Raw genomic sequence first — 13063 nt, 5'->3', positions numbered from 1 at the left:
TAACTAGAGGATAATTTGACATCCTCATTTCAAATAACTGTATAAGGTTTTTCAACTATTATCTTCCCTTTTTATGTATGACTAATGTTGATTTTTGAATAATAGGAGATGATGAAATTATTTTATTGCTTATTGTTTGTGGAGATATATAAAATACTATATTTCTGGAAGATAGATTTATCATTTTTTAAATGTTTTGTCACTTTTGGGTAATATCAAATATATTGTTCCTTTTCACTTCATACATTATTCTCAAATAAAAGAAAGATGAAAGTAAACAACACAGTTTGAATTGTTTCCTTTTACTAAATTTCTTTAAGTTCTTAATCCCTATGTAATGTATCATTATACTCATAGTCATATATGTGTTCATGTGCAAAATCCAACCTACTTTAGAGATATAGTACATATTGGGCATGCTATTATAAAGTCACATGAAAGAAACTTACTGGGCAGATTGTCTGGCAGATTTAGAATTTTCTTCATCATATACTTCTGCTGGTTTCACGGTAAGTCCCACTGCAGCTCCCAGAAGAAATTCTTCTTCATGTCTCATGGGAAGTCTTCGTGTTGGTTGCAGAGCAATTTCCTGTGCAGAACTCACAGCATGCACCATGAAAGGACTCACAGTTCTTGTCTTTGCTTGTCTCATTTCTTCATGTCTCATGGGAAGTCTTCGTGATGGTTGCAGAGCAATTTCCTGTGCAGAACTCACAGCATGCATCCTGAAAGGACTCACAGTTTTTGTCTTTGCTTGTCTCATTTTTTCATGTTTCATGGGAAGTCTTCGTGTTGGTTGCAGAGCAATTTCCTGTGCAGAACTCACAGCATCCATCCTGAAAGAACTCACAGTTCTTCTCTTTGCTTGCCTCTTAGTGTAACCTCTTGTAAGACTCTCAGCACGTTCTCTATCACATCTCTCAGAGTATCCTTTTTTAGGGCTCAAGGAACGGCCCCTTGGAGGATTCATTACAAGTCCAAGTCCTTGAGCAGGCATCACTGAAGAATCTCTAGCAGAACTTTCAACATAACCCCTATCTCTTCGGGCAAGTCTTCTTCCTTCAGGTCCCCAAGCAGGTCTCTTTGCTGATCTCCAAACTGGTACCTCAGAAGATCTTCTAGTAACTTCTCTCATAGGTACTGCCAAACGTCCCCCTTCACCTCTTGAAGCACTACTGTAGTTGTCCAGCAACTGAAGAAAACAAAAATAAGAACAAAGGGTTTTAACTTTCAAGTTAAGATATTAAAATTAAGAAAGTTAGTAGACATGTAAGATTACTAAGGGTAAAAATAAAAGTTAGATTTCAAAATGCTTAGTTTAAGTTCATTTATACAACTTGTTTCAATTTCAACCAAGTTTGAAAGAAAAGGTAAATAGCCTTGTGCTTTTTCTCTTCCTGTGAAAAAAATCATAATAGTTTTTAGACATAAAAACAGCTATTAAGAACTTAGTACCTGTTCCAGCATGAATTTAATTTTTAAATATAAAAAGTTACATCACAACTTATTTTTTGAGCATTTCAAGCAACCTTTCTTCTTTTTTTTTAAAGTTAAAAAAGGCTTCTAGTCCCACAAATGGAAGCTAAGCACAGCTTCTTGGTAACAGCATTTTTTTTTTCAGATAGGCTCTGTTTGCAAGGGAGTAACAGTAAAACTGTTCTGCTTCTTTAAAAAAACAGTGGCTTCCTGGTTCACCAGCAGGAAAGGTTCTGATTCTTTCAGGAGGTCCAGCTATAGAGCATTTAAATAGGGTTTGTGAGCAGACTGCTACAACTTGCTTAATGGCAACATAGACCAGATGTGTGCCTGAAAATGGGACAATACGCATGACTCTCAGAGGCAGCGAACATGCCTTAGCCATGTTAGAGTGGGTGGAACCAACAAGCAGGACCACAGAGTTGGTCCTAGCCATACCTGCTTAGCAATTTTAAAAAGAAGTACCCCTCAACAGAAAACAATTATAGATATGTAATCAAGAGAGAATCAGAAAAAAGACCTCTAAATGGGTCACAGTGTTGGATAAATGTATGGAGCTTTGAGAGAAAAGGATAAAGACCATAGACAGTCATAATATAAAAGATTATAGTCATATGTTAAAAATTGTAGAAAATGTAATAGAGTAAGAAAAATGAGTCACATAAATATGGAATGAATATACACAGAGAGTCTGGATTATGTATATTATTGTGCCTTATTTGAATTTTTTGACTATGAATGAGCTAAGAACAGAGAGACATCTCATTATATGGGCTGCTAAGCTAATCCAAAATATGTACTTTAAAGGTATCTTGACTTCCAAATTTAGGTCTAAGGATTTGTTGCTTTGGCAAAGACGTTATTTTGTTTTCACAGAGAATGAGAACCTGTGGATTCTTTCTACACTAATTTGGTTTGATGTACCCCCTGAAAGGTTAAACACAAACACTCCCCAAAATTACTTCACCCAATAAAAAGCAGGAAGCAGTTTGGAGAAAAAATATGTAAAAATTCCATAAACAACTGTTTATAAATGTTTGTTTGCATTTAAAGGGGAATATTCTATAGAGATTTGGGCTGGTATGGATCTTGGTTTATTTATGCAAATTTAAGGTCAGTTTTGTTATATATGTATTTCTGCTCTTGATTAAGGTATTGTGTTTGTACAGCTCATTTAAAAATGTAATGCATAATTAAGAAACATAGGTTAATAGAGTCATCTATAATAGTCAAGCTTGTAGGCATGTTAGTTAGATTTTTTTAGATATACAGAGAGATATTTCAGTTAGACAATCTTCAACACTTTTAAAGTCCTTCAGAATATGGCATTTAAAATGTTTTAAAAACTTAGGAACTTTCATGACAGTGAGACACATCTGCTTCTGGCAGCACCAATCTACTTCAAGAGGATGATGGGTATCAAAGAGGCTCCTCATGGAGTTTGTTAGCCATTCGAGCAAGAAACTGTCCTTGCTTGAACTGTTTGACTGGACTTGCAATACCCACAGAAAAATGACTGCTTGAAGCTGACTAAAGAAGGTAAGACAGTCCTTCAGGGTTCCTGCTTCATGAGAGAATCAGCAAGACATTCTGTAGGACACAGAAGAAAGTGACTGACAAACTTCCAATATAGGTGGAACTGTCTTTGAAATTTCTGCTTCATGGAAAAGTCTGCTGGATATCATGGGCCAGTAGGCTGAATATGTGTGCCTGCAGTGTTACAGAAAAACTTTGGGCGACTGTCCAGAAAGCGAGATGTCTCTGTCAATTCTAGAGTTTTGGAAGTTTCTTACAATGCACATCCTGTTTATTTAGGTAATATTATATCCTTCTGGAATCTTTGATGAAGTTGAAGAACAGATAATTATAATTATAGTTTTCCTTAGTTATGATAAAATAGATATAAACATTGTAACCATAATTCTTGCTTGATACCTGCTTTGTTATATGTAATTTTACTATGTTAAAGTTAAAACCTTCCTTTTCATTTAGACAGAAAAGGAGAAATGGTGTGGAAAGTCCTTCTAATATGTGTTGCTTTAATTCGTTAATGAATAAAGCTGTCTTGGCCAGTGGCTTAGCAGAATAGAGCTAGATGGGCAAACTAAACTGAATGTTGGAAGAAAAAAAGGCAGACTCAAGAAGCTATTAGCCCCCAGAGGAGAAAGATGTGAGGTGAGCTGCTTGCTGGAACCTTGCTGGTAGGCCATGACCCTTGTGGTAAAAATATAAAATAATAGAAATTTACTATATAAGCCAGCTAGCAATATGCTTAAGTGATTGGCCAAGCAGTGATTTAAATAATATAGTTTCTGTGTGATTATTCTGAGTCATGGTGGCTGGGAAACAAACAAGTAGTCTCCTCCAACATTGTATAAAACTTTCTTTTTAACAGAAAATGGAAGAAAGGAAAACCAGATACAGTCTTAGGATACACACTGGCAGTAGAAGAGTAATGAAGCACAGGTAATTAAGAGGAAATTGATGTATTTTGAGCAAGCATTCCTTATATAGCTTTTGCTTTTAAAGTATGTACATCATTTACGTATTACTGTATGATAACTGGTTTAAGAGAAACACATACAGAATCGACATCAGAAAAAGGTTCTTTGCTGGATATCAACATGTAGAAAAATAAAAATAGACATATCTATCACCATGCACAAAACTCAAGTCCACAAGTCCAAATGGATAAAAGACCTCAACATAAAGCCTTATAAACACTGAATCTTATAGAAGATAAAGTGGGAAGTATACTTGAACGCATTGGCACAGGAGACTTCTTCCTAAATATAACCCCAGCAGTACAGACACTGAGAGCAACAATTAATAAATGGGACCTCCTGAAACTTAAAAGCTTCTATAAAGCAAAGAACATGGTCAACAAGACAAAACAACAGCCTACAGAATGGGAAAAGATCTTCACTAACCCCACATCAGACAGAAATCTGATCTCCAAAATATACAAAGAACTCAAAAAAATTGGACACCAAAATAACACATAATCTAATAAAAAATGGAGTACAGTCATAAACCAAGAACTCTCAACAGAGGAATCTAAAATGGCTGAAAGATACTTAAGGAAATGTTCAACATCCTTGGTCATAACAGAAATGCAAATCAAAACAACTCTGAGATTCCATCTAATACCTGTAAGAATGGCTAAGAACAAAAACACTGATGACAACTTATGCTGAAGAGGTTGAGGGGAAAAAGGAACACTTCTGCATTGCTGGTGGGAATGCAAGCTGGTACAGCCCCTTTGGATGTCAGTGTGGCAATTTCTCAGAAAGTAGGAAACAACCTTCCTCAAGACCCAGCAATATCACTTTGGGGTATAAATCCAAAGGATGCACAATCGTGCCACAAGGACATGTGCTCAACTATGTTCATAGCAGCTTTGTCATAGCCACAACCTGGAAACAACCTAAATGCTCTTTGACCGAAGAATGGATAAGGAAAATGTGGTACATTTACACAATGGAGTACTACACAAAAGAAAAAAATAATGACATCTTGAATTTTGCTGGCAAACAGATGGAGCTAGAAAACATTATTTTGAGTGAGGTAACCCAGACAAAGAAAGACAATCATCACATGTACTGAGTCATAGGTGGTTTTTAACCATAAAGCAAAGAAAACCAGCCTACAAACCACAATTCCAGAGAATTTAGACTACAATGAAGACACTAAGAGAGACTTACATAGATCTAATCTACATGGGGAGTAGAAAGCAGAAAAAGACAAGATTTCCTGAGAAAATTGGGAGCATGGGGACCTTGAGGGATGGTTGAAGGGGGAAGAGGAGAGGCAAGGAGGGCAGTAGAGAAAAATGTAGAGCTCAACAAAAATCAATAAAAAAGAAAAAGGTTCTTTGGTACTCACTAATTTGAATATTGTTCTGTTTCAATATCATTCGATCTTTCTTTTGGAACTCCAGGTGGAATGAAGGGAGAAAGGGAATTAATGGAATAGAAAGATATGGGGTGGGGATATGAAAGCAGGGTAGAAGATGAGTGTGGGGAAGGAAAACTAACACTAAAGACCTTTGAAAGTGTCATATAGAAATCTATTACTGTGGAAGCTTACCAAAATAGATACATGTATAAAAAGAATTTAAATGGAATTATCCTATAACAGGGGAGGGGCGTAGGATATCAGAAATGAAGTTTAGTGCCAGGTATGGGTTACCTCTTTTCAAATTGTCAATGCAGTCCATAGATCTTCTCTATCAAGACGTACTATTGCATTGTTCTTGGTTACTTTTCAGAACTTGTCAGTAAGACCTTCTTGAAGATATCACACACCTGAATTATATGAATTGACCACTTCAGCCTGTCCCATAAGTTTCATGCCTACTAGCTATCTTTCATAGTTCCTGAAGGTTCTATGTATGCTAATGGCTGAGAAAACTCACCAACAGTCTTTTCAAGCTATTATCCCTATGAGCAACATATCCCTGGTGAAAAAGATCCACTCGTGCAATAGTAGTGCAAAATAATGGAAGTAACAGATACTTTCTTATTGGATTTTAAAGCCCACTCCACATGATAGAATTCATGCCTAATACCATTAACTGGGTCAAAAATTCATGGCTAGCTAGATCATAGGCCCTAGGAAAGAACGTTGCCCTATTATTCTGATTAACAGACATAATTTATACCCATATATTAGCGTATCTCTCACCTTTCTTGAGAGAAGCATCTTTAGCAGTAGATAATAATTAGCAGAGATCCACCAGTAGGCAACATAGTGAGTATGAGAGACTCTGGACTGTTGAGCCCTATATGGGATATCTATATTACACCCTCTCCTCGAAATGCTCATTGTAGAAGATGTGATGAAAAGTTTGTAAGAGTTGGAGGGAGTAGATGACTGTTATGAAAACAGTATTTTTAGGACATGAGAACATAACTGCACACATGAAAAGTGTTATTGTGACTGCAGACATATGACTTGCACAAAATTAAGCCAGCCATTATCCCACCATGGAGAAAGATGTAAAGGGGAGACTTGATAAAATAACCAGAACTGAGTGGCCATAATTCAAATGATTTGTAGATGGTGACTAATACAACCTTCACAGACTCTCTACGAGGTAGATACTGTTATTATCAACATGCTATAGGTAAGCAAAATAAAGACAGAGTGAATGAACTAACTTGTTCATGGTAAAGGGTGTTAAGTGATCAAAATGGAGACCCTACCATAATACTGAGTTCTCAGTATTATGAAGGGCTTTTTTAAAAATGAAGTAAAATTGTTATTCCAGGTTGTGGTGTGTGTCCCATTCTGAGCTGATTTATAAGGGAATAGGCTACATACAAGATTGCTTTAGCACTAATTTCTTTAAAAGTAAGTTTACATAATCTCTGTATTAAACATTGTTGTGAATTCCAATGAACTCAATTCCAATAAACCACTGTAAAATAAATGCTATATGTTTCTTTATAGCTCTATGGATATTTAACTATCTTACCTATTATAGCCAGAAATAATTAAATATTTAAGATACTTCTCTATAGTCACCCGACAGGAAAGGAACACAGATAAAAATGCTACTGGATAGCAATCATTTAGTTGAGATATTTAAGTTGTAGTAAGAACATTCAGTGTATGCTAGTTACAAACATATACAATTTTTAAGATGATTTGCCAAGAAGCATTCATCAGTGAATATCAATTAATATTCTCATACTTGTAATACATTATTAGAATTAAAATCACAAAATATAACATGTCATGGAGTAAATACAATATATTTTCTTTCTTTTTTTTTTTTGGTTTTTCGAGACAGGGTTTCTCTGTGGCTTTGGAGCCTGTCCTGGAACTAGCTCTGTAGACCAGGCTGGTCTCGAACTCACAGAGATCCGCCTACCTCTGCCTCCCGAGTGCTGGGATTAAAGGCGTGTGCCACCATCGCCCGGCCTTTATTTTCAAAATATAAAGTAAAATACAGATATGTAATCAATGATGGATTAAAAAAATGAATAATAGGCATTATTAATGAAGTTTGTACAAATCCTCCTAATGGGCAAACACCTATTAAAATGGAAATTATCAGGCATATAGGTACATTTCATAATGCAGACTATTAATCCCAGTTGGGCTAGAAATACAATATTGAAACTAGGAAATAGAGAAATAAATAATAAAATAAAAATGAAAAGATAATATTATTATAATGCTTAGACAAATTTTCTGTCATCTCCCTGTTTCCTATTATCTCCTGTGCCAGACTTAGGTTACAAAGTGATTGTGACCCTTTTCCCTATCATTATTCATTTACTGACACTCATAGTGTTTTTTATTTTGATGTTCACTATTTAGTTGTTTCAGTAGTAAGAGCAGGTTTTCCTACAAAGTAATTGGAAGAGTCATATAAAACCATGGCATTTGCATATGATGCTATGGATGATCACACAGTACTGTTTAGAAAATATGGAACACAAGAGAAATATTCCTGATGTATGATACAAGTAGATACAAGGGAAATACTAGTTCTGAGTAGTTAAATGCTAATATTAAATAATATTAATGTATTTTTATTACTTCAGAATAATTGCAGGAAATAATTTAATAGTATAAGTAGTTTATTTTGGCTAACATTTTTTCTTACATAGGTGTTTTATACCATGGAAAGTGCTATAACGTGGCTTGAAATTTTATAAATGCTTCATTTTATATGTGGAGAAAAGCACTGTAGTAAATAACATGGTCAAGAAATCAAAGTTACTTATGGACAATTCTAAAACAAAAATAGATAGATAGACAGAGAGATAGATAGATAGATAGATAGATAGACAGACAGACAGATAGACAAGCAAATAAGTAAATAAAATCAGCTAAATTCTCAGACCACTACTATTATACCTCTGCATCTAACTTTCACATATCTAAACCAATGTTATGTAGAAGATACTTGTGAATTACTTTACTGATAGTATGAGACAGATTTTAAACCAGAGATTTTGAGAAATGGCCTCATATATCCCAGACTGACTCTGGAGTGGCTATATAGATAAGATGACCTTAATTCTTTTCTGATCTTCCTGTTTCTGCCTCTTAAAAGCTAGGCTTACTTATATGTAATCTACATGTATGTACTACATCAAATTTTATAGTGCTGAGGACTGAACTCAAGGCATTGTGCCTAGTAGGCAAACATTCTACCAATTGAAATAGATTTCTGAAAGATTTGCTTATCTTTATTTTATGTATATTAGTGTTTTGCCTGCCTATATGTATGAATACCAATGTATTCCTGGTGCCTATGGTGATCAGAAGAGTGTGTCTGGTTCATTGGAACTGTTGTTACTGATGCTTGTTAGCCACCATGTGAGTTCTGGGGAGTAAATCTGGCTCCTTTGTTAAAGTAGTAATTTTAACCACCAAGCCATCTCTCAAACCTTCCTAAATCAGATGTTCAAAAATGGGTTTTAAATGTATTTTTCATGGGGTTTGTAGTTGACAGTTTGAAACATAGAGAGTTGCTTTGAAATAGGTTTCTTACTATGGATTTACCTATAAGAAACAACCCCTTTTAAATAATGTCAAGAAGAGATTTAGGTTAATTAATTCTGAATTATCATAAATTACTAATTATTTGAGTTTGAAATAATGAAGACTAATCATACTGGGGTTTAATTAAATAATCACTCACAAAAATAAGTTAGCATCTGTTACTTTTGCATATTTTTGATGATTAAGAATTGCTCTTTGTAATTGAGTTTGCTGCAAAGTAGTTATATTCGATTTTAAAAATTTCTAGACTGAGCTTCTTTATTTAAAATACTATACTATTATAAATTGTTATAAATATGTGGCATTTCAAATCAAGTGCTAAAATTTTTTCAGTGGTCCCTTATTTCCTCTGTTTTAAATGACAAACCACATGATGTTTAGAGATGCATGTAGAGATTCAACAGGTATGTAAAATACAATACCTAGTTAAAATAGCTTAATTTTTCATTGGTAAATACACACATTCACAGATACTCTCTCTGTCTCTCTCTGTCTCTGTCTGTCTCTCTCTGTCTCTCTCTCTCTCTCTCTCACACACACACACATCTTAAAATCTGTCATCAACTTGGTCTTTTTCCTCAGTCTATCTGAATGTCTATGAGCATTTAACATTTAAAAATAGTGGATTTTATTTGATAAAATAATAACCATTTGTAATTATATCTACTCTTGTGGCAACAGCAGTTTTTAAGAGAAATAACTGTCTTTCTAGCTTCTCAAAGAAAAAAAGAAAACACGAGCACAATGCTCACATTGAAGACCAACTTAAATGATTATACTGCCCTTTTCCTGTTTGTCATTCCTGTTTTAATAGAAACTCTCAGAAGTATTTAATTGGTAGTAGATAATCTTGACCAATTATATTTTTCTTTATTGTAAGGGGCAAACTCACAAAACAGGAACGAGAAGTCTAAGCTCAGATAGTAGATAATGTTTAAATGTAATAAATTGTGGTATTAAAATGGATTTGTTCATAGATTTTAAAGTAACTTAGATACTGATTCTCTAGTGCGTGAGTACTAATTTAGTTTTATTTTAACACTTTTTGTTAACTTTTAATAAAGGGGTATTCACAGAAAGGGATGTGAAGCAATTTAAAACAGAACTTCCATAAACCAGGTGGTGGTGGTTCCTGCCTTTATTCCCAGCACTCGGGAGGCAGAGGCAGGGAGATCTCTGTGAATTCGAGGCCAGCCTGGTCCATAAGAGCTAGTTCCAGGACAGGCTTCAAAACTATGGAGAAACCCTGTCTCGAAAAACCAAAACAAACAAACAAAAAACAAACAACAACAAAACAACAGAACGTTCATATAAACAGAAATAGATTCATAGTGCTAAAATTTCTTATTTCCTATATTTACTATAATTATAAAAGTGGGTAACAATAAAAATGGAAAATTGGGAAATAATTTGATGAATATGAGATTGACTGGTGATAATAATAATGTGGCCAATATGTCTTTTTTTTTAGAATTATTCACTTTTGAGACATCAAACTGATCCGTGTGGTTAACTATTTCCATGACATTTTCCATCTCTTCATTCAGGCCTCTGCTCAAATGTCAACATATCTGACAAACCTTCTCTAATCATCCTAAGATCAGTTTATCCTAATTTTTTTGACTTTTGAATGAATATTTGTGGAACCTATAAGAAACTTTAAAATTATCGCTCTTTGGAAAAAACTAAGGCCCAGAGAATTAAAGTGCCTTTTTTCCCCCAAAGTCACTCTGATTATTAAAAACAATAACAATAACAAGACAAAAAATAAGCCTATTTTCTAGAATTATAATCTAGACTTCTCATCTCTTTTTTTAAATGATTTGTACTGTACAGACTACTACATTCTAATCTTAGAGATAAAGTTTGTGCGTGTACATCATTTTCATGAACATTGTCATTAAAATTTTATCAGTAGATTGTTTCACACATCTAACTCTGAGTGGGAAATAATGTGTTATGAACTTATTCATATGTGAAGACATGACAGTTGCTAAAATATTGATATAAATAGTAACTAAGTTAAAGTGACATTCTTAATTCTACAAAAGTCCTGTTCCTAACAAAAGTAAAGTTAAATAAGAGAGGAGCAAAATCATATCCAATCTAAAGAGATTTTTCAAGATTCAGTCAGTTCCAAAACCTTGCTGACATTCATTGGGTAATTTAGAAACTTACCAAAAATATAAACTGCCTTATATGTACGAAAAAATTATGAGGCATTGCATTTTTCAGTTGATTTGGAGAACTTTACCAACACAGAAGTTCTCATTTACTTTTTAAAATTCTCAACAAATCTACTTTTCATTATAAATTTGAAAAACATATGTATTGTAGGTATTATATCATGTCTGTGAAACGTTTTTGGTTCATTTTGTGGTTTACTAAAATCAGAATACTACACACACACACACACACACACACACAGTGATTTAAGTAGCGGATATCTGACATAATGAAATTTAGCCCTTTAATGAACATAAAAATATTTTTTTTAAAAAAACATCAATTCAAATGTAACATCTGTTGTATTCTAGTTTTTCCAGAATCATGCTGTAGCCTGATAAAGTATGATGAAACAGGAGAATACTTAAACTACCAGAGTTCATCAGAAATAGTATCTATATGACAGTTTTCTACAGTGGAACACCTGCATGAGTCACCTGGTTAGTGAATGAATTAAAATGAATACTCTTTGATCCTAAAAGAAGACTTATTTAATATGTATACTTGAGAAGTGGAATGGAACTCAAAAATATCTTTAAAAAGATCCTTAGGGAATGTTGAATACATTAAGGCTTAGAGAAAATATTAGATACTGTCTGTTTGCTTGTTAATTTCATAATATGTAGAAGACTGGGAGGGGAACCAACAGTATGTGTTAATGAAAGTACTCATCCAGAGTAACCTGGTCTTTCTCTAAAACCAACAGCTCAAAAATTGGGTAAGTAGTAAAATTTCTCTGAGTCATAATTCCTTTAAATATTAATGTAAAAATATTGGCCATTTTCCAGATTTATAGAAATAAAATAATTTTTCAAAGAAGCATCTTATGAATTGTAAACAAGTTTTAAAAATCACTACGTATTATTACTGATAACAATAAACCAATAGATACCCACATAAATACAGTAGTTGGCATACTGCAATCTCACTATATCTTTAGATTCTCTCTTTGTAGCAAAGAAAAAAATAGGATCCATTACAGCATACTAGGAACTAAAATATGTTTCAAAATGCTTAATGTAGGATCATAGTAATCAAGAGTGTAAAATACAGAATTTAATTACAGTATTTATTTATTTAACTTAAATTCTCATATAATAACGTCAATACAAAACTGTATCTGACATCTATTATTATCTTTATATTTGTCTTTAAGTTATGAATATCATAAGTTAAAAATTGAAGTATATTCATTTACTGAGGTTCACGGTTACTCCATAACTGACAAAACACTCTGATTTGAAGAGAAAGTCCTGGCTATGACAGTTAATTAGCTGAGACCAAGACTCTAAAAGAATAAAAGTTGGTGGAAGACAAGGTACTTGGGGGAAAAATGAGACAAGATAGATCATTCTTACCTAATAATCGTTTACATTTTGTGAAGAAACTTGAGTGTTTCATTTGACATGTTGGAAGATATTTACCAAACTCAAAGGGGGCATGCACTAAAAAGGAAGAACCTTATAAACAGCCGATGCAAATACACAGAGAAAAAACTTTGTAGTGACAATATTGCAGCAAAGTATAAAACAGAGTGATTAACTGACAAAACACTTGTGTATAGAAAATGCTTCCAACGAGTCCTGTCCCTGTGCTGAGGACAACCTTTCAGACCTATGAATGGGTGCCATCCCGGGGGTGGGTGGAACATCCGGGAAAGGAACACCGGGCCCCTTCTGCTCCTGCTGCAGGGGCTTCTTTGTTCCACACCTCCCTGCCTCTCCTAGGCCTGCCCTATTGTCTGCAAGGTCCTTGGCCCAGGAATAGTTCCTGCTCCTGCACTGAGGTTACCCACCCAGAGGGGTGAGTGTGCATCCGCCCAGCTGGAAGGGAGTGC

General features: G+C 34.3%; 1 protein-coding gene across 1 annotated transcript in view; it reads right to left on the bottom strand.

Moving 5' to 3' along the window:
* Positions 1–445: 445 nt before the first annotated feature.
* Positions 446–13063, bottom strand: part of LOC121443467 — a 111650-nt gene continuing 99032 nt past the window's right edge. The window contains exon 4 of the mRNA XM_041645217.1: positions 446–1192. Coding sequence (XP_041501151.1) covers positions 446–1192 — 747 coding nt within the window. The remainder of the gene's footprint in view (positions 1193–13063) is intronic.

This window comes from Microtus oregoni, unplaced genomic scaffold, assembly GCF_018167655.1.
Source record: "Microtus oregoni isolate MIOR12 unplaced genomic scaffold, Mior012 000107F_ref0000227, whole genome shotgun sequence".
In the NCBI taxonomy this organism is placed as follows: domain Eukaryota; kingdom Metazoa; phylum Chordata; class Mammalia; order Rodentia; family Cricetidae; genus Microtus; species Microtus oregoni.
Note: the sequence above shows the minus strand (reverse complement) of the source record. Positions and strands in the feature narration are given on the sequence as shown.